This window comes from Rhea americana, unplaced genomic scaffold (genome assembly GCF_003343005.1).
Source record: "Rhea americana isolate MKP2758 unplaced genomic scaffold, rheAme1 scaffold_139, whole genome shotgun sequence".
NCBI classification, from domain to species: domain Eukaryota; kingdom Metazoa; phylum Chordata; class Aves; order Rheiformes; family Rheidae; genus Rhea; species Rhea americana.
The window spans coordinates 638,610-665,161 of NW_028185472.1; the positions used below are offsets into that span (position 1 = coordinate 638,610).

The 26,552-nt window shown below is 35.7% G+C and overlaps 1 protein-coding gene across 3 annotated transcripts in view; it reads left to right on the plus strand.

Moving 5' to 3' along the window:
- The window catches only part of CPT1A (carnitine palmitoyltransferase 1A), a 42,206-nt gene extending 15,654 nt beyond the window's left edge, over positions 1-26,552 (plus strand). For all 3 annotated transcript variants that reach the window (XM_085298432.1, XM_085298433.1, XM_085298434.1), the window contains 15 exons: positions 2,841-2,942; positions 3,823-3,960; positions 4,818-4,895; positions 5,458-5,565; positions 7,083-7,170; positions 11,637-11,832; positions 12,905-13,093; positions 13,325-13,430; positions 15,256-15,372; positions 16,376-16,540; positions 17,715-17,849; positions 19,190-19,342; positions 20,330-20,434; positions 21,907-21,999; positions 23,476-26,552. In XM_085298432.1, coding sequence (XP_085154558.1) covers positions 2,841-2,942; positions 3,823-3,960; positions 4,818-4,895; positions 5,458-5,565; positions 7,083-7,170; positions 11,637-11,832; positions 12,905-13,093; positions 13,325-13,430; positions 15,256-15,372; positions 16,376-16,540; positions 17,715-17,849; positions 19,190-19,342; positions 20,330-20,434; positions 21,907-21,999; positions 23,476-23,562 — 1,860 coding nt within the window. In that variant the 3' untranslated portion in view covers positions 23,563-26,552. The remainder of the gene's footprint in view (positions 1-2,840; positions 2,943-3,822; positions 3,961-4,817; positions 4,896-5,457; positions 5,566-7,082; positions 7,171-11,636; positions 11,833-12,904; positions 13,094-13,324; positions 13,431-15,255; positions 15,373-16,375; positions 16,541-17,714; positions 17,850-19,189; positions 19,343-20,329; positions 20,435-21,906; positions 22,000-23,475) is intronic.

Sequence of the window (26,552 nt, forward strand, 5' to 3'; positions counted from 1 at the left end):
TAGCATTGAATGCCCTTTCAATCCATTTAACAGTATGTTTCCAAAATGTATTAGAGGTGAGTGTGTGAGGTAGGTGGATTGTTATGCTTTTTTGCATATATGTGGGAACATTGACAGAGATGGTAATGCTCTTTCTTGTCAGGATGAAATTAAACAGATCTGGCTTCTGTTGATAATTACGGTGTTTTGGAAAACAATTTGAGAGGCTGTCATTTCCTCAAAGGATGTAGTGGGGGTAAAGTGAGGGAGTATGCATACGGGTGCTCAAAAGGATGAAGTGAGTTTTTTATTATTCAAACTCATTTGTTTCAAGTGTTGTAGAAATCCTTTTCCAGTGTTGTAGAAGTAACTGAAATGTCCTACTAAGATAAAATTAGTCTGTGCAGCCTTGAACTTTTAACTGATGTGTTAGACTAACAAAATGCGATTTTATTCTGGGAGGTGTTCAGTAATGAGCAAACAAAAATGATGCACTAAAATAGAGTTCAATATTAATTTGTTACAAATGAAATTTCTAATTGATAGTTTCTCCTGGAAGTGGTATCAGGAGCCTCATGACTTGAATATGTACAGTACAGGCTCTGAATGGTAAGGCTTTCTGTCAGTTGCTTGTAGTTCTCACTGTTTGGGTTTTCAGCATGTCCTACCAAATGGATATTTTAGTGTTAATTTCCCATATAACACTAGCCTTAAACAGTGTGAAATGTAGTGCTGCTTACCCTGCTTTGCTGTTTATTATATTTCTGGGTTCTTAAGAAGCTCTTCCTATTCTCAATTTGAAATGCAGATTGCTGTAAAGGTGCATACTTAACAGTGTCTCATTTCTGCTTGATATGAAGTTTCATTTTGATCCCTTATTTGCTTTTTAACTATTTCCCACCAAAGAGAAGACTGATTTCCCTAGTAAAACAGTCCCAATTACCTTAGCTTTCTAGATGTTTATTGCCTTTTGATGTTCCATAATTTTTTGGAGGGAGTTTCCAATTCTTTTCTTAGCTGTTTCTCTGATTAAAACCATGAAGAACTGTTACTGTGAATTTACTGTCCTCTGTTCAAATAGTCAAGCAGCTAGAAAAATTGGGAATTGAGTTCAGTCACAGGGCAAAGTATTTCTTAGGCTAGTAGGAAATCTGATGCCACTTTCAAGGAAGATGTTTAATCTTCCTAATAAGTTAAATTTCCTGCAGCAGTGTTAGGGGAAGAATCCAAGTAGTGGTTGCAGTTAAAAATAAATAAAAATAAAAAAAATCTGCAAACGGGTGCAAAGCCTGCTAGAATGAGATCATTTGCTGTGTCTGGATGTGAAATCAGGGAAGCTAAGTRTATGTGCATGTATCAGATCACCTTGTTGGTCTCAAACTATTAAAAAAAATCTCTGGTAAAGTTTGCTTAAGAGATAAATACCTTGAAATGTGTGTGTTGTTAACATCAGTTGAGCAGGTACTCTCTTTGAGAAAATTTCAGCCTTGCATGGCTTAAGAGTTTGAATAAAACTATTTCCTTCCTACATGAAAGGAAACATGCAGGTGTGGAAAGCAGCTTTTCTTATGATAGTCTGAGCTATCTTTCTGACCTGACTTTAAACTTGTCTTGTCGTGAGGCACAGTTCGATTTTGTTGAGCTGATTACTGTAGCACATGCATGTACATATAACATCTCTCTGATGCAAATCCTTTTGCAAGGAAGTCTTTGATCCTGGTATCACTCTGCAATTCTTCACAGCTGTACTGCCTGAAATAACCTCCTATAGCAGTGCTGACCAAAGAAATTGAGAGGAGAAAAAGCTATATTCTACGTTCATTCTAAGAAATAGTTCATTCTAACTATTCTAAGAAATAATTCTGTCAGTTACTGAAAATCTTGTTTTCTGTGGCAAGTTCTGGGAATTTATTAATGAAATTTTGTGATCTATTTTCTTTTGTCCTTAATTTAAATACTGGGCTTCACAGAGAAGGATCTGGTGGGTTGTTGGTGTAATACTTTGCTGAAGTGAAGTGGTAGGTCAGGAACCTTCCATGTGTGGCCCAGAAGTTCCAAGACCTATATATTCAGCCTAGGACATGTTGCAGCTGAGGAGTGGTCATACATGGAAATGCTGCTTCTGTCTCCTATAGAAAACAGAGGATACTGTAAAAATTAAAACTGAGATGGGAACTGTTTTGCTTTGGCTGTTTCCTTTATAATAGAAAGTACTGAATATAACACTGGCATGCTTGCACAATTTGGTGTGTTCAAATCCTGCAGTATACTGCCTGAGACAGACTTGTACTTGAAGAGATACCCTCTTACAGCAGTACTATTATTGCAGTTGAGTTATAATCTTGGAAAATACTTGACAGGATTCCCAAGCATAATTAAATATTTTATAATGGCTATAGTTATCCAGGATTCTTAGCTAAGTGAGAGGCTTGATAATGATTCCTATTTTGAAGCACAGTGCAGATATTTTGCATTATCTGCAATATAAATAAAAGATCAACATGCAGACTTGCTTTTTTAATCTTCACAGATAAAAAAAAATATTGTATAACTGTCTATTTTGGATTGAGATTAAGGTATATGGTACACAGGATAATACTGATTAATGATGAGCATTGTCTGGGAAGTCAGGTCTTGATACCCCTCTCTGTTCCACTGAGCAGGTTGTTTAACCTTTAGGAAATTGGTTTGTCAGTGCCTTGTTTTCTTTATGAAGCAGTGATAAGGATATCAGTCTAAGTTTAGTGCAGTATCCTTTACTGATGAAAAGGACTATGATTTACATTATTCTTTTACTCTGCCATGCTCCTTTGCTGAGCCTAGTAATTTGAGGCATGTATTTTGGGTTTGTCTTTTTTCAGGCACTTGTAAAACTCTTCTCAGGACGTAAGCCTATGTTATACAGCTTCCAGACATCTTTACCACGATTGCCAGTTCCATCTGTGAAAGACACGGTCAATAGGGTATGTTGAAAGAATTTATCTCATTTTTTCAGTAACGTTGAATCCATATATATATATATGTGTATATATATATATATATGTATATATGTATGTATATGTATATATACACGTGTGTGTGTATATATATCCTCATGATCTTTCTATGCCTTATATAATCACTGTATGGTGGTAATTAATACAGTCTACCAGATTAACGCTTCTGCATAGAAATCAAAATAAAGATTACAAGAGACCACTGAAACAAATGATAATTTGAAGCCAGAGGTGGCATGCTAGTTCATTATTGGGTGGTACAATATCAGTTTATGAAGCATGACTTCCAGGGGTATTTATTAGCCTTTGACATACCTGTTTTTATCTTTCGCAGCTTGAACATACAGCATGTGTCTTGTACACTTTGCTATGAGGTTTGTGTCATAAGTAAGACAGTATGTCACAGAAACTGAAAGTTTGATTACAAGAGGCTTAACTCCCTCTGCCTGATCTTGAAGAAGCAGTATCAATTGACTTAAGCAACAAAAGCAATTCCAGAAGCTGCCAGCTTGCTGTAGCAGAGGAAAAGGATAATTTAAAGCTGAAGTGTTTTAATTCTTTACGTAAAACATCTTGCTCCCTGAGAAAGGAAAATACATCTTTAGAATTAGAAAAGTCACCTTCATCTGTGATTTGCCAACAAATTCCTGGAAAAGATTTGTTTCTATACTTTGAAAATGTGCACTCAGTACAGGAGGTTATGCCTTTATTTTACCAATGTAATACTTGCAACCCTATGAATTGAGTCTGAGTACTCTTTGTCTATTGTTCAAATGCTTTGTGAAGATATGACAACAAGCCACAGAACAATGACTATGCTGATGTAGATTCTTTTCTTCTCTTCCAGTATCTGGAATCAGTTCGACCACTTATGAATGACGGAGAGTTCCGAAGAATGGAGGGTCTTGCCAAAGATTTTGCATTTAATTTGGGACCAAGGCTTCAGTGGTATTTGAAGCTAAAATCTTGGTGGGCCACAAACTATGTAAGTGGGTAAATAAGAGATGTACTGTTTAACTGATACTTAATTTGTTCCTTTGTTCCATGATGCATTCTTGCCTTAATCTTCATTCTTTCTGAAACTTAAAAGAATGCAAAAAAGAAGAAAGAAACAAAAAAAACCCAGCCTAATATTTTATAAAGTGCGTTAGAGACCACTTAATTTGGGCAGAAATAATTTGATATGGATAACATGGTAAACAAGCAATGTAGTGAGCAGAACTTGAATGTAGGAATCCTAGGCTTGTGGTCATTTTTCTGGAGCAGGCTACTTACCTTCTGCTGCTGTCTCTGTAGCTTTTGAGTTCTGTTTGTTTGTTAAGCTAATTTATAACTTGGCACTGGGCCTTGCTGCCCAGATAGTTTACAAGAGTGATTTAGATCAGCATTTCTATTTAGAGCATCTAAAGCATATAGAAGAGAAACCTGGGCAAGAATCAGAACAATGTGTGTTCCTTACCAGAAAGGAAACCCATACCGCCAACACCACAGTGAGAGATGTGTAACATAATTTCTTTCTGAACTGTTAATTTACACTTAGCTGTACACAGTTACCCTGGCTTAGGCTGAATAACATTCAGGAGATACGATGCATTTTAAATGTTAGCTGAAGACAACTTCTTCAAACACATATTATGAGGAAGTTGTAGCTGAAATTTTGATTTTTTAGTTTTCTGACTCTTTTGGCTAATTTCCCTAAATGTTAACACAAATAGTATGTGTGTGGAGGGGACGATTCTTGTTTTTAAGTATTATGTACAAGTGGTGTTATTAACCTAGCGGAAACTGTGGAAATAGTGAGATTTTTTTTTATTTATTTACTGTTTTTTCTTCACACTGCAGGTTAGTGATTGGTGGGAAGAATATATTTACCTTAGAGGACGTGGACCAATTATGGTTAATAGTAATTATTTTGCAATGGTAAGTAAATACTATAAACACCTCACATGTCAAAGAAGGATTGTATAACTTCTGCTGGGAGTCTTATTTCTTGATATCTTCCTACTGGAATTCCATTGCCACAAAGCACGTGACATTTGTTTTTCTTCTAGTATGAGAGGCAGCCCGTGTCTTAAAGTATAGAGGTAATTTATAATGGAGACTTAGCATATCTGCCAATTGGGCATTTTACAGTAATGGCTTTTTATAGTTATTTGCTTACTGCAGTAAGTGTTGCCTCATCTTGCAAAAGCTCCATATAAAACTTTTTAAGTAACATGGTTCAATGGGGTGTGGTGTTCATATTGGCAAATGTCTTCTAGAAGTAGAAATGTAAAAGGCCCTAAAAACAAAACTACAAAATACAATAGTCAATTTTGAAGCCATCAAGTCAACACAATAGGGCACTCTATATAATTTAAAGCATTTTCTTTAGTGACATCAGAATAAACTTCAAGGAAGAAAGTGGATGAGAAATACACAAGTACTTTTCTCAGTATAATGTGGTACTCGCATTAATTTCTGATTCCTGTGTACTTTACAGGACTTCCTTTATTTAGCTCCCACTACCTTGCAGGCAGCTAGAGCTGGTAATGTTATCCATGCCATCCTGCTATACCGGAAGAAACTGGACAGACAGGAAATCAAGCCAGTATGTATATCAATTTAAATTGTTGATGATCTTTTCTAGCAGTCTGTAAGAAGTAGATCTTTTTTTAATCTCTAAGGAGGGGAGGGGAATGTCTTATGTCAGAACTGCAAGTAAGATGTAACTAAATTTGCAAACTCAAATGTTTGTGCTGTCAGCTAAATTATGTGTGGATGGAAACTATCAACTATCAAAAATATAGGCCTCAGGTCAACTAAAAAAATCCTCTGTTATATTTGCAGTGTTTAAAATTGATGTATGTATTTGCTCAAAATAGATATGGGCTTGTACTTCATTTGTTAAGTATTCAATCTAACAAAAGTTACTGGTTGCACTAAGCATGTAGTGATATTTTTTGAGTTGCTGAAATCCTAATTTCTCAGCAGAAAACACGTTTGCATATTTCCTGCTAAAACCATTCTTAAGGGAGGACTTAAAGTAATCTTTAGAATAACAGCAGATGGATCGTATGAAATAGGTTGTATTGTATGCTGAACTTTAAACTATGCTTGAAAGCAAGCAGGAAATATTTGTGTCTTTTACAGATTTCTTTATATGGTTACCTAGCTCAAGTAAATCTCCCAAATGGGAAAAATTGACTTGATTTGTCAAAGTGGAAATTAAAATATGATTGTAGCTGGGATTTTAATCCTTTATTAACCTGATGTTAACCCTGAAGCTATTTTTTTTTAATGAAATTAAATGTAAGCGATCTCATGATTTACTAAAAGTACTCATCTCATACCACCTCTGAACACTGGACTTCCTGGAAGCTTCAGTATCCTTCAAGCAGGCAACAAACAAGTGTTAGATTTTATTTCTATTTCATATTTTATTTAAACACAACCCCTGTCTGCATACTCATTCTTTGATACTCAAATGGATGCAGTATGTGCCTATTATCGAACACCCAAAGAAACATAAAGAAATGGTTTCTGAGTGATTGTATTCTTCAAAGCAGGTGTCCTAGAGGAATTCTTCTATTTTGTTTATATACATATTACTCAGACCATTGGAACAAATGTGTCTAAGAAATCATATTAGGCAAGCAAAACTCTACTTGAAAAGTTCCAGACTTCAGAGAAAAATAGATCCTGATTTGGATTTTGTGGCTGTAAGAAAATCTGTCTGAAAACAGAGTGAAGCTGAGTAGTATTAGCCACTACTCAACTGCTCTGTAAGGAACTTCAGGAAAGGTTGCCCTTGCATTTCTCTGTCATATTGTGATGTGTCTTATGTACTGGCTTCAGTGAAGACGGTATTGCTAGATGTTACAAAATGTTTAGTGTTTAGTAATAATATTACTGAATTTTTACCTGGCTGTATTCAGCTTTATTCAGTTGGTGGAATCTTCCACACACAGTTCAAGGGAAGACAAGGAACAAAAACTTGAGTTCATGCATTTTGAATTTTCTGTTCTACAGCCTCTCCTTAATCAGACTGTTTTTACTTTCCTTTTTATTTGCTGACTATATATATATTATATATAAAATTACAGTTTTAATCTGTTTGTGGCATAGATTCTTCTGTTGGGATCTACTGTTCCACTCTGCTCAGCTCAGTGGGAGCGAATGTTTAATACCTCCCGTATCCCAGGAGAGGAAACAGGTAAGCAGGCCCAGCTGTGGAGAAGGAACACCTTCAGGGAATTCAAACAAGTTTTGGGGGTGTTTTCTGCTAAAATCTTATTTTCCTAGATAAGGATCTGAAAGATGTAAAGGTCACTGTCATAGTTGTTTCTCAGAATTTAATGAATCACTATCAAGTACATAAATATTTTTTTTTCTTAGTGACTTAAATTTCGGTCTTTTCTGTCTCTTCCTTTCTTTATTTAAAAGCTGACTTCAGGAAACTATTGTCTGCCTTGTATTTTAGGTGTAATTTAAACCTTTTACTTTTCTCTATTCTGCTCCTTCAGACTCTTTTGGTATCCATATTAGCTTTGTGAAAGCTGTGATCTTATCTCAACTATTTTAAAGTCTATCTTTTGTTTGCTTGACTTTCCTTTCAGCTTGTGATTCACAATACCATTTCAATTTGTTCTTCTCAGAACAGAGGTATGTTCAACCCAWGTCATTTACCTGGCTTAGAGACAGTCTCAGTCTTAGTCCTGTCAAGGATTTCAATCCCACTGTTAACAGGTGACCATTTGAATACATTATAAAATACCAGCCACGCTAAGGAAAGCATACACTCATTTCTCTTTTTAGTTCCTGCCCTGCCCCAGCTCCCAGTTATGGATTGATTATCCTAAGTTATGTGTAACTTAAATTTTTACAGCGTAATGCTGAATAAAGGGAGGCAGCTGCTGAGCTATAGCAGGGTGGTTTTCACCTGGATCTTTTGCTCATCTTCTGCTTGTTGTGGGACACTTAGGATGTGTTTACATGACACAAGCAATCATGTTAGCCCAGGAGAAGATAATACTGTGTCTTTTAGTGACAGTCCGTATATGCATTTTTTATTGTAGGTGTATTAAGTTTGTCTTGAGGGAGAGCAGCTGCATGCCTCCATTGACACTGCCTAAAGACATAAATGCCTGGCATGCCTCTTTTCACTTTGGGTCCTCTTAATTGCCCACTGAGCCACTGAAGTGTTAACCATATAACTCTGGGATAAATCAATCTCTGTTTCTCTCTCTCTCTCTCTCTCTCTCTCTCTTTTTTTTTTTTTAATTGCTTTCCATTGCATAGCAAGAATCCTGTTACTTAACCATATCAGGGCTTGATTGCTTATCCCAAGTAAGAGTGGTGCTCTTTAACAGACACTTCTATAAGATGCGTGGTTTTTTTCTGAGTAAGTGTTCCAAACTTTCCGTCTGCCTTGCCTATAATTCATTTTCACTGGTGTGAATGTTGATACCTGCCATACTAAGCAGTTACATCTCAGGCTTAAATAGTACGGTGCTTTTGGTCAAGGTACACTTGGTTTTCACTTCGGTTTGTATTCTGTAGTGAACTGGAGCTTTAGAATTCCTGCATCCAGCTGTCCTGAAAGTTCTGAAGAGCTTTAAGTTTTTGCAACTTTTAAGAGCCTCATTTCTATGTGATGTTTGAGTTTAGTGCTTAGGAGTCAATGGCAGACCTCTAACAACTTCTTGTTCTGCCTTAACATGAAAGCAATCAGTACATCAGATTTCCCCAAATCTCAAAGATGAGGTCTTGCAGCTTATTCTTGTATGGTAGCTGTTTTCTACAGCTAGTGTATCCCTAAAGGCTTATTGTGGATTTCTCCCCAAGGTGGCCTCTATAGCTGTGTTGGCCAGAAGAATAATCCTAAATGACATTTGCAAGATTCAAGCTTATTTTTGTGTTCTTAATATTAAAATGGCTTTTTTCCTTCATTGAGGAACTTMAAGGGGACATGTTTCTTCTGGAAACACTAGCATTGTTAGACAAAAGGTAAAAGAATATTGCTATACGCTTTCTTTTTTAAGAAGCAAACTGTATAATAATCTCACAGTTGAGATTTTTTTGCTATTGGGATGCCTTCTGTACCAGGCCTCTCTGATCTGGATATCTACTGAACAGGATCTTGGAATTGAATTCACATGTTTACTTAGCACCATGTCATTGTGGCAGCATACAGAATGGAATACAGAATTGTCTGAGTTATCCTTACAGTCATGGTTAGTGTGGAAGAGAATAGCTGATAACTTGGAATGCAGGGGGCTGTTGGTTAGTCACCTACATTGAGAATGTGCATGCAGGCTGTTGCCTGAAGATAAGAGTCTTTTTTTTTCTTCTTATAACTGCAGTTTTGTTGATATGTAATCCACTCTTATGCTCCAGCTTGCCTTTGAGTACATTAGTTCCCTCTCAACTGCTGAATAAAAAGCTTAAGAGTTTCTGAATAGACATAGGGATATGTCAGTTTCTCTCTTCCCTGCCTACATGCAGGATTGCTGACATTTGCTGTCCTGTATCAAAATTGTTTTTATGTGTGTATGTTTGGGGGGGGGGGGAGGCGGGAAGAGATGTTATCCAGTAAGCAAAGCAATGGGCTTGTCTCAGAGATCAGAATTCTACTCTCAGTTCAGCTACTGGTCTTCTGGTAATTAGCTAGGAAACTGTTTCCCAGCTATGCCTCAGCTTCCTTATCTGCAAAATTGAGAAAAAGGTCTCTCCCTAATGTAGAGATCCATGATCATAAACTATGACATTAACTGTGGTCTTTATAGTCTTAGATACTAGCATGTTTTTCAAATCTGCTTCTTAGACAACTGTAGTGTATGAGCTATTATTAGTTGGAATACTTCAGGTACCAAAAGCACTTGCTGTTGCGTTCCTTTCTGTGCCCTGCCCCCTCAGAAAGTATGAACTGTTTRCATTTAACTTTGAATTTGGTGTTCTATCAGTCTGAACTGAGTTTTGCTGAAAAGTTATAAAATTAGCGTATTCTAATTGTAACACCTATTAAATTACATCCTGTACCTATTTATACTCCTCCTAATTTCTCCTGCTTGAGGCTTAAAGTATGTTAAATAAAAATAAAGTAAGCTTTGTAAAATTAACTTTTTTTCTAAGTGCTTTTTGCTTCCCATTCTGCTTTTTCCGTTTTCCATGTTTTCATAAAAGAAAGATAACATGTCTCATCATGCCTGTGCACAGGTGACTCACTTTCATTTTTCAAATACTGAAAAAATATTTTTCCCAAATTCTGAAAAGTAGCTTGATTTTTATTTATTTTTTTTTTGCTGCCTGCTTTAAATATTTTTATATATGTTAAGGTTGCTGTGAACAGCATCTCTTATTTTAATGCTTTCATGTTGTTGCTGGTAAAATCTTAATAGACATTATAGTCTGACAATTGCCCAGTTGTTTAATTTTCATGTCTTTAGGTATTTGATGGAGTAAGTGATTTATTTTAGGCAGACAAGAACTATTGTCTTTTCATTCCCATTAACTATAGGAAACCCATGCAACACATTGCATGCATCTTCAGATGTACACAAATGAATTCTTGCACCAGCAGGAATAAATGGGAGGATGTTTTTAATAATTTAAACAAATTTCTACTCCAAGTGGCTAAATCTGTATTTATGCCTATAAAAGATCCAAAAGGATAGTTGCTGGTGCTGTACAATTACTGTGAAGTCAGTTGGTGTAGATGACTAATGATCTTTTTATTTTGCTTTTGCACTCAAGAGTTGTCCTTTTGTATGGACACATGACATGAACACAGGTGCTTTCCTGACTTTGGGATGGTGGAGAAAGTCACCTTAGTAGATGATTGCTCTGCAGTTTTTTTGGCCTTCTGTGGGCTACTGTGTCTGGTGCAGGAACAGAAGAAACAACTGTTGTTTCTCCTCAGTTCACAGCTCACTGTATTAATAGATTCAGAAATTCTCCAACTTGACAGTTGGGGAGTGGTGCTTAGGCAGATCCTACCACTTCTGTCACAGGCATCCTGTCTTTGGCAGAACTGCTGAGAGGATAGTCAAAGGCTCAAACATAACTGCTTCTGATCAATGGATGGAGGTTATCTGACAAAACCTTATGGTTAGCTGAGAGCACTCGAAGTATAAAACACTTTAGTGGTACAGTGTTTCTCAAATTTGTCAGACTTGTGAGCTGTTTTCTTAGGCTTGGTCCTCRTTTTTGTAAATAGAGAAACTTGTGGCCTAGGTTTCTCTTTCACTGATTACCATATCATTGAATTTTATGGCCATACATGAAGTATTCTGCTCTGTATCTGCCAGAATAAATTTGAACAGACGCTCATAGGGCTAAACTTGGGCTCTCTTATGAATTTCCCTCAGCTTGCTCCAAGAGCTGTCCAGCTTTTGAACATTTTTTTTAAAGTACCTTCACGTAGATTGATCTAGCGTATTTTGCTGACTGCTTAAACTACAGAATCAGAGCTCACTTTTCAGTTACTGAAATACAGATTTAGTTGCTTAATGTTGGCATTCAGTATGAGAACTGTTGGTGCTATACATGCAAGTAATTATTAAATCTGGATATCTAACACTTTCATGCAGCATTCCTTGTGTGCTGTTTAATGCCAAATATTTAGTGTATTAACATTTTGAGACTTCAGCTTTGTTTTCATATAATTAATTGTAATTCCAGATACTCTYCAGCATGTGAAAGACAGCAAACACATTGTAGTGTATCATAAGGGGCGTTACTTCAAAGTGTGGCTGTACCATGATGGTAGACTGTTGAAACCCCGAGAAATTGAACAGCAGATGCAAAGAATTCTTGACGATGCKTCAGAACCTCAGGCTGGGGAGCAGAAGCTCGCAGCTCTTACTGCAGGAGATAGGTAGGATTGCTTTCATACTAATTCTAATACTTGGAGCCATTTACTAGTTAAGTGTTGGCTTTGGACCTTTTAAAACTGTCTGCGGTCAGTCAATTATATCATGACCACTGATTCCTCCATTGCTGACATGTGACAGCTGATCAGTTCCACTGGATTTTAAAAATAACTTGGTAGTGACCACCCTGTGTGCAGATTCCCTATACTTGGAACTYAGATCTTTATTGTGAGAGCAGTTATTAGAAGCTTTCTAGTACTGAACATACTTAAATTTTAAATCTGTTTTGGGTTCAGTTTGTATTTTAAAATTTAAGTCTTGAATGTGAATTCAGTAACAACTATCACATATCCATGATTTGAACCTACAAAATAAAGCAATCCTTAACCAGTTGATTCTAGATGCAAGGTAACTGAATTCAGTTAAATTTGACAGGCTTACAGTTCAGTTTGATTTCTTCTGGACAGGGGGGAGGAGTCTTGAATCTTAATGTACTTTCCTACTAAGTAATATTCCTTTCTTTTTTTTTTTTTTTTTTTTTTTTACTGTTTCAAAAATAAATTTTTAGTTGGAAAACATTTGAATGTCTAAGTAAATGTGGTACAACTATACAGAAATTTCCTTGTGAATGTTCAGGATTGCTTTAACCTCAGATGTGTTTGGGTTTTGTTTTGTTGATCTTTTCATGGAGCTTTACCCAGGCTGTTTTGTTTAGATTTGGATATTAGTATCTGTGGTTTGCTTTCATGACACATTAMTAGATTTTTTCCATGAAATAGATGCTTTCTTCTAATGAATTACAAATGTGAATGATATAGGCTATACATCTTGTGTGTAGGCAAGATACTGAATTTTTGAAAGAATAAGCTTCAAGTCAGTGTAATAATACGTGACTTCCTAGGATTCCATTGTACGTATACTTTTAGAACTTCTCGTGATAGTATAGTTTCAGTGTAATAAAAGTAGGTGCTTTAAATTTGATTTAAAAATACATGGATTGTCTTGTAATGATCTTAACATTGCTAAAACATTGACTAATTTATGTAAGCTGGCTATAAATCAAACTCTTTTCTACAGAGTACCATGGGCTAAAGCTCGGCAGGCTTATTTTAGCCGTGGAAAGAACAAACAGTCCCTAGATGCTGTTGAAAAAGCAGCATTTTTTGTGACACTGGATGAYACTGAGCAAGGGTACAGGAAAGAAGATCCAGTGGCATCACTGGATATGTATGCAAAGTCCCTAATACATGGCAGATGTTATGACAGGTACAGTATTCACTTTGTAGAAAATCCCTTCTCTTTGATATAACTGTACTGATTTGCTTATCTAATATATACAAATCGATGTGTTACAAGCTAAAAAAATTATGCCTGTTTATTTAAAACAGAAATTTGCGTACTTGTAGATGACTGTATAAGAGAGATCAAGTTTCTCTTATGGTRTAAGAATGTTTTTAAAAGCCACAAAACCCTAGAAAATCCCAATTTCTCTTTTAGGTGGTTTGATAAAACATTCACTCTTATCGTGTTCAAGAATGGCAGGATTGGCCTGAATGCAGAGCACTCTTGGGCAGATGCTCCTATTGTTGGACACCTTTGGGAGGTAAGTGTTTTATATAGACAGTTAATGGAGAAGATCATGTGATGATGTCTGTGCAATGGTCCTGAAGATCAGGAGGTCCCTTTAAGTCCCGTGTGTGTGTGTGTGTGTGTGTGTGTGTGTGTGTGTGTGTTGCTGGTAAGTGATTATGGAACTGCTTCTGTCTGACTTTTACAATGACTGTAGAATTTAAAGGAGCTTGCTAAAAATAGATTGCTTTGTCTTAATTTAATGATCATAATTCTAATTTAATGACCATTGGAGTGCTCATGGAAAACTGATAAAGTACTTCTACTAACTTGTCCTAAGTCAGTGATTGTTGCCTTTATGATAGGACGTTTTATTTTGCAGGCATACGTGCTTATGAAGAACTGAGCTCTAAGGAAAACAAACAAACAAACTTGCATTCAAAATTTAAAGAAATGGCACAAATTTAACTGCTCCTCTAAGCCATTGGATCATGAGCTGCAGATTGATTTGCTCTTTAAATTGGCTGTTGTATTTATTTGCAATGAATGAAATTAATGTGCTTTTTGTCAGGTTTGTTCATCGTGTGTAGTTTGTTTGCAATCCTTTCTCTTTTTTTTCCCTTTGAAGTTTAAACATATAAATTATTTGACTGCGTCTCTTAAAACTATGTCATAAGCATTGATTAATTCTGATTTTGTTATGCACTTGTGCAAAAGAGTCTCAGGCCTGACTGGTGCTTTCTAATTTTGTTATCTGAGAGTATCCTTTTGCATAAAAACAAAAAAATCCTAACTGTAATTTCTAACCAGGGAAGAAAGAAGACAAATCTGATTTGAGATTAGCTTGACAGTCTAGCTTTGACTAGCCATTCTGCTCACTGGSAGTTGCTTTTATTTTCTTCTAGAGCACAATTTGTGAAGCTTCAGTTCATATCTCTGTACTCAARAATTACTATTAGTTGCCCAATTTCCTGCTAAAACTTAGAAAGCATAAAATAAACTAAATAGAATTTCATTTCCTAGAAAATTACCTATTGTTAAGTGTTTATAGATTGTCTATTTTTAGAAAAAGTTACAGTGAATTAGATTTTTATTTCATGGGTGGCATGTTCTGTCTGCTAAGTGAGAAAGTTAGATTAAACTAGTGATTAAAAATATGTATGTAGAAAGTGCAATAGATTTTTGTCAAGTTTCTCCTTTCTGTGTTGACTTACTCTAAGAATGCTGAATCTTGTAGGACAGAGCTACTTTTTTTTTTTTTTTTTTCCTTCCCCTTTCCCTTCCCACCCTGTACTTTGGCATATTGCTCATCTTGAAAACATTCCACTTCCCCACCCAAAAGCTCTAAAGCACRTATGATATAGACTGCAATATTAAGTAGGATGTAATGAAAGAGGACAAGGTGTTCCTTATTAAATTCTTCCAGGGATATGCACTTACTGTGAAATAAACTGTTTCTTGATGAACAAGTCTTTAACAGGTGACAAACTTATGAAATCCTTCTAGAATCTAAATTGAGCAAAACTTGTAAAATCTTAAGACTTACTCGTAACAAAAAAAAAAATCTAAATTTGTTAGTAATTGAAACATTTTAATTATGTCAGTAACATCTAACAAAAGACACCAGTGTAGACATGTGGGYGTTTTTGTGCATATTTGGTATTCTCCTATTTGTATCAGAAGTAAAAATGCTTTAAAATAAGAGGTAGATCAGAGGACTTTGCTTGCGGCTGCTTTCAGAAATTGAAAATGATTGTATATAGTATTTCACTGTGCACTGAAAATAGAGTATACAGGTATAACAGTGAAATCCTAATTAGACAGCCATATGTAATGTGTTGTAATTCTGTTCTTTTCAGAATGCCATGGCAACAGACTATCTTGAACTAGGCTATTCAGAAGATGGACATTGCAGAGGAGATACCAATCAAAATATTCCTATTCCTACTAAACTACAGTGGGAAATTCCAGAAGAAGTGAGTACAGAACAACTAATGGGTTGGGGAAGTAGTTGCTCTTTCCCYGAGTAGTCACATCACTTCAGTAGTTACCTTATTGATATGGTGCTTTAACTTCTTGAAGGTCCCATGTGTATTTCACGTACGTGGTCATTAATCAGTTGTTCGCTAAAAAGCGTAGTAAGCTGTTTGCTTTTATGACRCTTTCAAAACTGGCTAGCAAACTTGAAGTTTTTGCTAGAGATCATCCTTGTTAACATGTCAAAAATAAGTGGCTACTCATTTTAAATAGTTACTGTACTACAGTGAGGTTTAAATTGCTGAGATTGCATTGCTGTTGTGACAACAGATGCTCTTGAGTACAAGGTCTCCCTGAGACTGTTTTTTTTTGTGTCCGAAATTCTGTCTGCATATCTAAAAGTTCGAGTTTTTTGCCTGAGCTCAAGACAAACCATCCTAACACTACTTGGATTTTAACTTTAAATAAAATAGTAGTGGTTGGTGATATGTTTAACTAAGCATGTATGACAGATCAGAAGCCACACAACCATTGCTGTTCCATATCTACATGTCATTTTTCTATGTTCTAGTGATCTGAAAAGTCTTAATGGGGGGGGGGGGGAAATGCGAAATTGTTGGACTCCAAATGTGTATAAACTTAACTCTCCTATCTGAAAAATGAAAGTTCAGAGGTATGTTTTTCTCTTGAATCTTAACTGTCAGGCAAAGATTACTCCTCTTCCCCTTCAAAAAGGAAAATGGTGTTGATGGGTCTACATAATGGCAAGATATGTTATTTATCAATAAAAAATATTTGTACTTCATCAGTTCTCTCAGGTGCCATTGAATGTGTGCATAYGTGTGTATTTGCATGTTGTATAAATGTTTATGTAAAATTTAAAATGTGTTACAATGCTGTGCAAATTTATTGAGTATAATATGTAATATATGAAATAGTTTATACACACTTATACATATGAATATAGTTTTATGTGTATATGTTTGTGTGTCTTTTTTTAAGTGCCAAGAAGTGATTGAGAGGTCTCTGAGCACTGCCACAGCTCTGGCAGATGATGTAGACTTCTATTCATTTTTCTTTGATGCCTTTGGGAAGGGRCTAATCAAGAAAGCAAAAACCAGCCCTGATGCATTTGTGCAGCTTGCCCTGCAGCTTGCTCACTATCGGGTAAGAACAAACTGTTTCAAGCTTATAGAACCTCATTAAATTGGATGTAGTACGTTCATGTACTTCTGATTAGAAGAACATGGCTGTGTAAAGTACATAGGCCCTGAGTCTGTGCAGTGTTATTAAGGACACTTAGTGGAAGCTGGAACAAGCCTTAAATAGATTACTAGCTGGAAATTCATTGTCCAAAGGTTGGCTTTTTGACAGTTAGGCAGATTTTTCTCTTCTGCTTAGAGATAGATCATCTAGGTATTTTGGACTTGAAAGCAGTAGATAGTAACACACCTACCTGAATTTTCTTACCTTTATAGTCTTTATAGTCTAAGCCATATTAAATTTATTTTTAGCTTAGAGTCTCCTTTAGTTCAGTAATCACAGATACTCCCTAACAAGATGAATGGTGAGATTACTGAGTTTTTCTTAGTTTACCTTTTTTATAACATGTTTTTAGACAGCACCTATGTATTTACATTTCCTGGTTTTGCATTCTGGTTGTCTCTGTTGAGATACTGTATTACTCTTTCTATTACATAATTACAAATGGAATGTCAAAACATGTAGATCTCCTGGTTGCTTTCACCAGTTAATCTTTGCTGCCTTTGGTTAGGGTGGCTACATGGCAAATAGTTTGATTTATAAACTCATATCATTTACTAAACTTTAATCTGTATATCATGTGTCCCTAAGGAAATATGGAAACCATGTTTTGGGGGCTAGCAGACTGTTATCAGTTCTCTCGTACTTGAAAATCTCCATGGTGCCATGCCTCTCCATGCTATAAAGKTTTAATTGTGGAAAATATCCTTAAGGACATCATAGTTTTCTAGACTTCGTACCATAATTGTGTTAATTTAGGAAGCCACTGAGTTTCCTGATGGATTTTTGATAGTGTTTAAACTGGGTTCAGTTGTAAAGAAAACTGAATGTAAGATGCGTAAAGTAGTCCTTGTTAGTTTGTTCTTTTGATAACACTTATCAAATTGCAGTTATTAATCTTACTTTTTCCTTTATTATCTTTAGGTAAGATTGCTAATAGTGGGCTACTAAAAGTGTATGTTGCCRAGTTTAATTTGTGGAATGATTCATATCCTGTATGCTTGCCTTGAACTCTTGCTTAAGAAAGAGGAACGAAGTCTGGGTAAACTACTTAAGTTGTTATTTTTCCTCTTTCAAGGACATGGGAAAATTTTCTTTAACGTATGAAGCCTCTATGACTCGCTTGTTCAGAGAAGGCAGGACTGAAACTGTTCGCTCATGTACTGTCGAATCCTGTAATTTTGTTCGAGCCATGGAAGATTCAACTGAAAGCGTGAGTATACTGTGTTACTTCCTGATACAATGCATGAGGTATATGCGTTATCACTGGATCACCATGCCATTTCCCAGATAGTTCTTAAACATTTAAACAGATGTGTTTATTTTGAGGAATTAACTACAGCCTAAGATAATTGTCTACATCCTCTGTCAGTAAGGACAGAACTTCCAGACTACAACAAAAGTGAATGGCGTTAACTAGGTGCACCGATTTTTTTTACATCTCAGAAAACTGAAATGACTCATGAAATTTTTATGATTTGTGAAACTTGGAATGTAGACTCATAAAAAGTAAATCATACCATATCAGTTAAGCTTTAGTCTCTGACAAGGAAGCGAATATTATTCTTAGGAAAGAAACAGTTGCTTTCATATGTTGATTTCAGTAGACTTTTTACTTTAAAATTTCATTCAGCAAGCAAAGGAATTGTAGTCTAAGTGAAAGCTTCTTAATTTGGAAAAATTGGACAGTACTGATTAAAAGGTTTTCTGTCAAAATGGAAGAATATGTCATCAGGGGTGGGGGGAGTGAGAAGACTTGAAGAAGAAGAAGAAAGAAACCTGCCTTCACTGCTTTCTTCAACTTCTCTTTTGCTCTCTCTTCTTCCCCCCTCCTCCCTTAGAATTTTTTCATAGCACTTGMATCCTCCACGAAATGCTCTCTTCCCACAAAAGCTTTATTTTGGAATGCCAGTGATAGGCATGCTTAGCATGGTTACRAATAACTTAGCAGCTTCTCATGCTGAAAGCAAATAGGCTGCTTACAGTTTCCCAAATAGATAGCATAAAATATACTGATACTGGAGGTAGGAAGTGACAAGGTATCGTATACTTAGTTGCCATTCCACATTTATAAAAATCTAATGAAATGGCTATGTAGATGTGAGTTTTGGACAGATTTTTCTCTTGACACTTGCAGCACACTTAGTGTTGTCAGCCTGCCTTCTAAAATGGCTCTTTCAATCCCAACTTTATTTTAATCTAAAAGCTAAGACTTGCTTTTCTGTAGCTTTCTAAGACCAGTATCTCTAGAAGTTGAATTCACCAGAATGTAGTAAACTCAAAYTGGAATCTTGTTTTTTACACTATTTGATTCTGTGGTTAGGTCACACTTAAAATATAAGTATTTTCTTTATGCATGGTTTACTACAGGAAATAGTCAACACTTCTCAATTTCAGGTATTAAAAAAAGTGACAGACAAACTAGAAGATCCTGCTACTTGCTGTTAGATGCATTGCCTTGTACTTCATAGACTTGAGAGCCATTGCTGTAACTTGATTTCTGCATACTACTCTCAGCCCACTATTTTTCTGTGTTTTTTCTTTGGTTGTTAGAATGAAAACAAGCTCAAACTCTTGAGGATTGCTGCTGCCAAACATCAGCTTCTATATCGTCTTGCCATGACTGGTGCTGGTATTGACCGTCATCTGTTCTGCCTTTATGTGGTGTCCAAATACCTTGCTGTTGATTCTCCTTTTCTTAAGGAAGTAGGTGGATTTTATTGATAACTGTTAACTACACTGAATAGTCCCTTGTTTACTTAATGTTTTCCAAGATGTGCTTATGTACTTGCATAACTCTGGTTGTTTCAAGAAGAAGAGTTAAGAATTTAGATAAGCATTGGTTAACAGTAACATCTGCTGGTAGATTGCAAATGTAGTATTATATTGCTATATATTTACACTTACTAGTAGATGTACAGTAATGCTTTCTGTGAATTTTAGTATATGTTACTCAGGATTGAAAGAAAGATGTATCAGGTGTTACTGAGAAGAATATTGAATGCTTGTAGCTTTTACCATATTTTCAACACAGCACAAGAGGGATTTTAATTTTTCTTTCAGAATTGTTGTTCATTTGGAATTGTGCCAAAATGACTTTGCTTATATTTCCTGGTTAATTAAAAAATTWATTCTTTTCTCTAAATGAAACTACTCACACTTGCATCTCTCCTCCTGAATGTGAGTAGCAGCCAGGTTAAGAATAAAAAAACCCTTCCAGAGCTTCCTTAGACTTTCAAGAAACTAGTATGTTGTTAGAGATTATAGACAGGTACAGAGTTCTGACTTCTGTGTTAGTTTACTGAGATTTGAATATGGCTACTGATGATGATGTAGTTGTGGCAGATGGTGATTGTGGCTGTTGATTAAAAAAGACCTGCTAAGCAGACTTTACCAGGCTGTAGACCAGACCATTCTGTTTTCAAAAAGAATTTCTACTCAAAATATTTCAGTTCTCTCTGAAATAAAGAGATAAAGACCTTGCATGTTAATGGTTTCCACATTAAGACTGATGCTTTGCTGCATTTTCTTTCTAGTCTTCTCAATTGTTCATTCCATTGAAATATAAAGTGGAGTTGATTCTTACTGTTGCTTTCTTGAATGTTTTCTAACTTACATTGACTAGCTATTGAGAAAGCTGTATGCTATTAAAGAGTACTATGCTTCATTACATCGCTTTCATATCTATTAAAGGTTTTGTCAGAGCCTTGGAGGCTGTCAACGAGTCAGACACCACAGCAATACATTGATCTAAAGAAGAACCCTGAGATGCTAGCCTGTGGTGGAGGATTTGGGCCGGTATGTTTGCTAACTATAAAAGTATCTGTTTTAAAAACAGTTCCGTTTTGAATGTGTGCTAGTCTAAAAATTTCAGGTCTATAATACCTTAACGTTGCACTTCAAAGGCTTTTGAAAACAGGTGTTTAATGCTTTCTCATGATGTGGATGTGTTCAGAAAAATTTGTATCGTCTTTTTCTCCTATTTCACTGCAAGAAGGAATTATTCTTAAGGATATACATGTTTACCAAATGTGTTACAGGGGTCCATAATAGAGAGATGGGATGAACTGGGGGCYCTTATCACAGTATCTATGCAAATGAGGAAAATCTGTTCCAGCCCATTAAATGAGAGGGATCATAAGGTTACGTTGCCACTCAGAATTTGGAGTGACGGGTACTATGTATTTTGGATGACTTCTCAAGCTGGAACGTTTTGGGGGGGGGGGTTGGTTTTTTTGTTCGTTTGTTTTGATTCATGTTTCTGGTGTGACTTCTAGTACTTCTTGAGAAGCTGGACTGAATTTAAATTTCATTATTAGAGAAACCTAGCTATTTTGATGCTGCTTGGTATGTGAAAAACMTGCTTTCTGCAGCAGATTCTAAAGTCAGTACTTAAACAACAAAAAAAGTGAGGGTTTGCAATGAAATAGTCTTTTTGGCTGAAGGAATTTCAAATTTCTACCACTTYATTTTTTCCTTTTGTCTTTGCTGATGCTACATTGTCTCCTCCCTTCTTACTACTACTTCATTCCTTTCTTCTCTTCATTCTGTCTGCCTTTCCAAATGACATTCCTATTCCTTATGTTTTCCTTCATAGTATCTTACATCCTTCCAAAAGCTGCTGGATGTGTGCTTTGGTTAGCTGAGGCAGCCCAGAGATTGAGTACATCTGGCTTTTCACATGCCTTTCATGTTTTACCATTCTGTAGAACATGTTCTTGTAGCACTAACACAAAGAATATCAGGCTGCTCAGCAGCAGGAGGAAAGAGCTAAGGTGCTCTAGTGTTTAGAGTTATAGCTCTGCTCTGGAATTGGGTGGCTTTGCCTTGGGGCAACTTTTTGTAATACGAGGCTTGTATGCTCCATGTCTGTTTACATCTTCAGAGTGACCCCTTGAAACAGAATGTTTAGGTATATAGAACCAAACTATTATATTCCTTCCTATTTAAGGACTGAAGTTACACCTGTTTAGGACCAAGGAAACGGTCTTTGAGCAAATTCTATTTAAAGATAAGTGGGGGAATATTACAGACTGTATTCAGAAAATGTTAATTCCATATACTTCAGATGAGACTGGACCTGTTTCCCCTAAATTACAGCATTCTTTAGAAATGATATATTAAATGTGGAAGCTTATTTTTGCTTAGGAAAAATTGCAACTGAATTAAATTTCATAGAAAAATAACTATGTAATTGTATGTTGGATGTATTTAAAAATTGAAGCATGTGGGGAGTTTAGCACTCATTTTTCTTTTCTTTGTTCCACCAGGTGGCTGATGATGGTTATGGTGTTTCTTACATTATCTTGGATGAAAATTCTATCCATTTCCATGTCTCTAGCAAACTCTCGTGTTCTGAGACGGTATGGAATAATACTTTCATTTAGTTCAATAATTGTATTTTATTCTTAAAAAAATTTTACTCATTGTCTAAAGATTTAGCAGGACTTGCAACATACAGTGTCACAGTTTTTGTTACCTTAACATCTGCTGTGTATATTTTCTCAAATTCTATAACTTTAATAGCTTTATGAAACAAGAAAATTGTGGTTTTCAATTTCACTTATGCTTCAGGTGAAATGAAAGCATGTGGCCCGAGCTTATCTTTAAACACGTACAGTTCCCTAGAACTTGACTCAAGTAATACATATCTGTCTCATAAACAGCCAAATAGGATGCCTCTCATTTTCATTTACTACAGTTTTGCTTTGACTTTGCTCTGATTACAGTTGTAGACAGTGTAAAACTATGCTCCTTCTATTTTTTTTTTTTTTAAGACCTTCTTGGTCTAAATAATACTGAAAGAAGTTGGCCCATAATCTGATCAGTGCTCAAGAAACATTTATAATTAAACAAAAACTTCATTGGAATAGAACTCATTCATCTATCAGGATCTAGCAGACGTTGTCTGTTCCATATCCTGCTACTGTGGAGGCCTGCACTGACTGACCTTCAGTCCATCCTCCTTCATCATATTTTATGACATTAAACATGCTGAGTTTTGCCCACATTACATACATCTCATTTTCTTTTTTTGAACTTTAATTGCCTGAGAGATCTTAGTGCCTTTGGTTAATCATTAAAGATAAGGAAATACAACTTTGTCCTTGCATAGTTTAAATTATTCTTCAGGTGCCTTTTAGTTTTGTACTTTGAATTTCCTTGTATTTTTTTTTTTTTTTTTTTAACTTATCAGTCAAGTCAAAGTTCCATAAAGAAAGAAGGTGGCATGTGGTTTTGTGCCTGGCCTTGATTTTACTAGGGTATCTTTGTCTGTAGTAGGTTATGTAATGTTGCAAGTAACTTACGTTTATAGAGCAGGTTCATAGTTTATTAATGCTGTAGATCACTGATTTGGTTATTTTCAGTACTTCATACAGTTCTTTATGCACGCATGTGCATGCACACACAAGATTCAGATATGAACTCAAATACAAAATGTTGCTTTGTTTTGTGGCATTTCTGCATCATCCATATTACACTTCCCCAGCCTTGTGCTCTCTGAAAACTAGCTTTTGCAAAGTCATCTTGTATAAACTAGTGCGTGTGGTTTTTCTTTTTTGGTCACAATAAAAAGCTATGGACAAATCCGATTTCAGTGAAATTGAGTCCTGACTGTAGGAAAGTAAATTCGTAATGAAGGACTTAACAGTCATTAGTAACATAAATCCAGGTTGTTTGTTTGTGTTGCATTAGAATTTATTTGATTTCAAATYCTGCATTTTGTGTGTGTCTTTTATAATGCTGTAAGTTCCAAAATTACAAACAATAAAAGGTTTGTTTCTTTGCTTAAAAGATAAGTAGTGACTGACAGCGCAGCTTTTTTTCCTTCTCTTTAGGATTCTCATCGGTTTGGAAAAAACATCCAAAAGGCAATGGTTGACATCATGGCTCTATTTAGCCTCAGTAAAAATTGTACCAAATGATTTGCCTTACTGATGCCAATAGACTTCTGTTGTTGGAGTGAACTTTACTGAACAGTGCATGACAGCAAAGTTTGTCAAGAAATAATTGGAGAAGAAACCRAGTCATAATCCACTCAATCATTTATGAAAAGCTTAGCAGTAGCTTCTGTTCTATGATTTTTCAGTAGTTTGGAAGAGTTTCATTCCACAGAAGACAACTTTTGATATTTTGTATATTCTGAGGGATTTGAAGTATAACACTGTTGCATGAAGGCATGTATATTCCAACTACTGCAGTTTTCTCTTAACTGTATACACTTGCTCTTTTCTACTTAAAATTGGAGTGTGCTTTTATTCTATAAATGAAGGGATAAAACATACCAAATCTCAACCTCCATAATCCTAAAAAGGTTTGATTTGGTATGAATTAACAGCAGAATGTTCATTAATACATCTGCTTTATGTCAATGAGTGACAGAATTTGTGGCTGTTTACCTATATTGTCTTTTTCTTTAAAGATAACTTAACATACAAAAACACCCTGAATATGACCCAGTGTAACACACCAACTAGTAGATTTTTTTTTTGCTTTTTGGAAGAAGTATGTGCTACAATAGGTAGTAAAATGTCACCTAAATTAGCAGGTATCACATTTTTCTAATTAATGGCAAGCATATTTGCTACATCTTTATTTCTATATAAATGGACCTGTGTGCTTGTTTATGTTAGTGCCTTATAAAAGAAAGATTCTAAACAAGGGAAAAATCTTACACTGGGAGTTGGTTTTACATTATTTTAGTGGTGGACAAGTGGAAGTAGTGATGCAGATTTAGATTTCAAATTGTAATTTAGGTGGGTGTGACACAAGTAGACTTGAGTATGCTTCTGAATGGTGCATTTAGGTTTAAAGCTGTAATGAAATGCTCTTATCTCAAATGGCAGGAGATGGGTCCCTATGCAAAGCAGGAGAAACTTTTGTTTCAGAGCTCAGATACTCAAACACTTGTTTTGCTACATGGTATCAGTTGTCATCTGAGATAAAAGCTGCATCTTACACACAGTTTCTGGGTACAGAGGAATGTAAATTTAATTAWATTCAAAGCTGCTGGATAGCCTGCAGGGCAAGGCTGCCTGCAGATGCTGCACAATCAAAGTTTGCCTGCTTTCAGCCTGGAAGGACCAATACTGCATTGCCAACCTTCTACATGAGAAAGACTAACCATGAAGGCAAGTAGGATGCAGCCCCAGAGTGGGGGAATCACAGCCATCTCAAAGCAGTTCCTGGAGAGGCCCTTGGTCAGATCAGAACTTTCGCACAATTTCCTGAAGAATGCAATGAGAGAACTGTTTCACTCAAAGTGGCATGATGTTTTCCAAGAAGTATAATAGCTTGCAGCTTTTATAAAAACAGAAATTGCTTTGTGTGATGCTTCTTCGAGTGTAGCTACTTTTTAAATTGTGTAGTGCTGTAAAATGTATTTGTCAGGGCAACAATGTTTTCTTTCAGGAATATAAAAGACTATGAAATAGGTGCATGGTGTTTAGTAAATACAGTGAATGCTGCTCCCGAGCTATGCTAACTTTAAAAGYCCTCTTGGTTGATAGAAAACTTCTTGGTTTTGGGGGTGGTTTTTGGCCAGTATTTCCTAACTTTCTATGCCTCTTCATGTTTTTTTCATTCTGATCTAGATAATAAAATGCCTGTCTATATACTTTGGAGGTGGGAAGCCTCAACAAAGATCTCAGATGCATACTTAAGCAAATCCATGCTTACATGAATGCAGGACTCCCCACAGGAATTGGCCAAAGACATTCATTATTTGATTGGGTATGGTCTGCAGGCAAGTAGATTTTGAGATAAGCCTTACTGCAGCTGATAGGCCTGGCATTTATCAAACTACTGCAACATCTTCATAGTGACCTATTCATTTGAAGCTGCAGAAATAATGCACTGTTTTCATTGACCACTGACCAATCTGTGCTTAACTTAACATTAAGACATATTAGCTTGTAGGATTTTCTTTAAAAAAAAAAAAAAAGTTTAGATTTGACTCTCAGGTTTTAAATGTTTCAAGTCTAATTGTAGTTAGTGCAGTTATCAATGCAATTTTACATTCTTAAAAAGAGTAAGTGTAATTGGCACAGGAAGTTGGTTTTTATTGTAAATGTTTAAAAGGGTGGTAAGTGTTAAATGTATCTTTTTTTTTAATTGGGGTAGATCATAATTCCTAAACAGAATTTTATTTCATTTTCTTTAAAATGTCAACAATATGTAAATAAAATACGCTTTTTGGATGTAAATCTTAGAAATGCACAGTGAATGTAGGTTATTAATAATTTAAATCTTGATGTTCAATATTATGTACATACAGTCAAACTGCTTGCATTTTTGTTCAAAAGCCATAGGAATCTAACTGAAATTACTTAGATTTGAATGAACTTTCTAGTACAGTGTACTTGATTAGAATAAAATTGTTTGTATTTTAGGAAAATGATTTATCTGTTACTAAAGCCTTGAATCACACATTCTCAGCTAGTGATTTAAGGGCTCAAAGCTAAGGCTGAGTAGGCAGCGAAAGTCAGGTTGGATGATAATTAATTGACCTGTTTATTACATAGCAGTGAGGAATTGATGGAACACCTCAACTGTGCGTTTGCACAATTTCTTACTGTTTCAGCTCTTTTTATGTGAGAGATTAGGAGAGCTTAGGTGCATTGGGAGGCTAGTTCAGTGTCCAGTAACACCATGCCAAACTAAATACCCTCTAAGGGTTGGGTTTTTGAGGGAGTAAGGAGGTACGTGCCGGACCTTGAAAATCATGGTTCTAATTTAGCCTTTGTACCTGTTGCTTTCTTGTATAAAATGTATTAATTTAAACTAGTTCTATCTTGTTTACTTACTCTACTCCTGTGGTTGGTTATTTACATCCAGCACTTTGTGTCAAATATATTTATGTTCTACCCTCTTCTATGACTTAAAATAAAAAATAAAGTTTCACAATTACCACTAA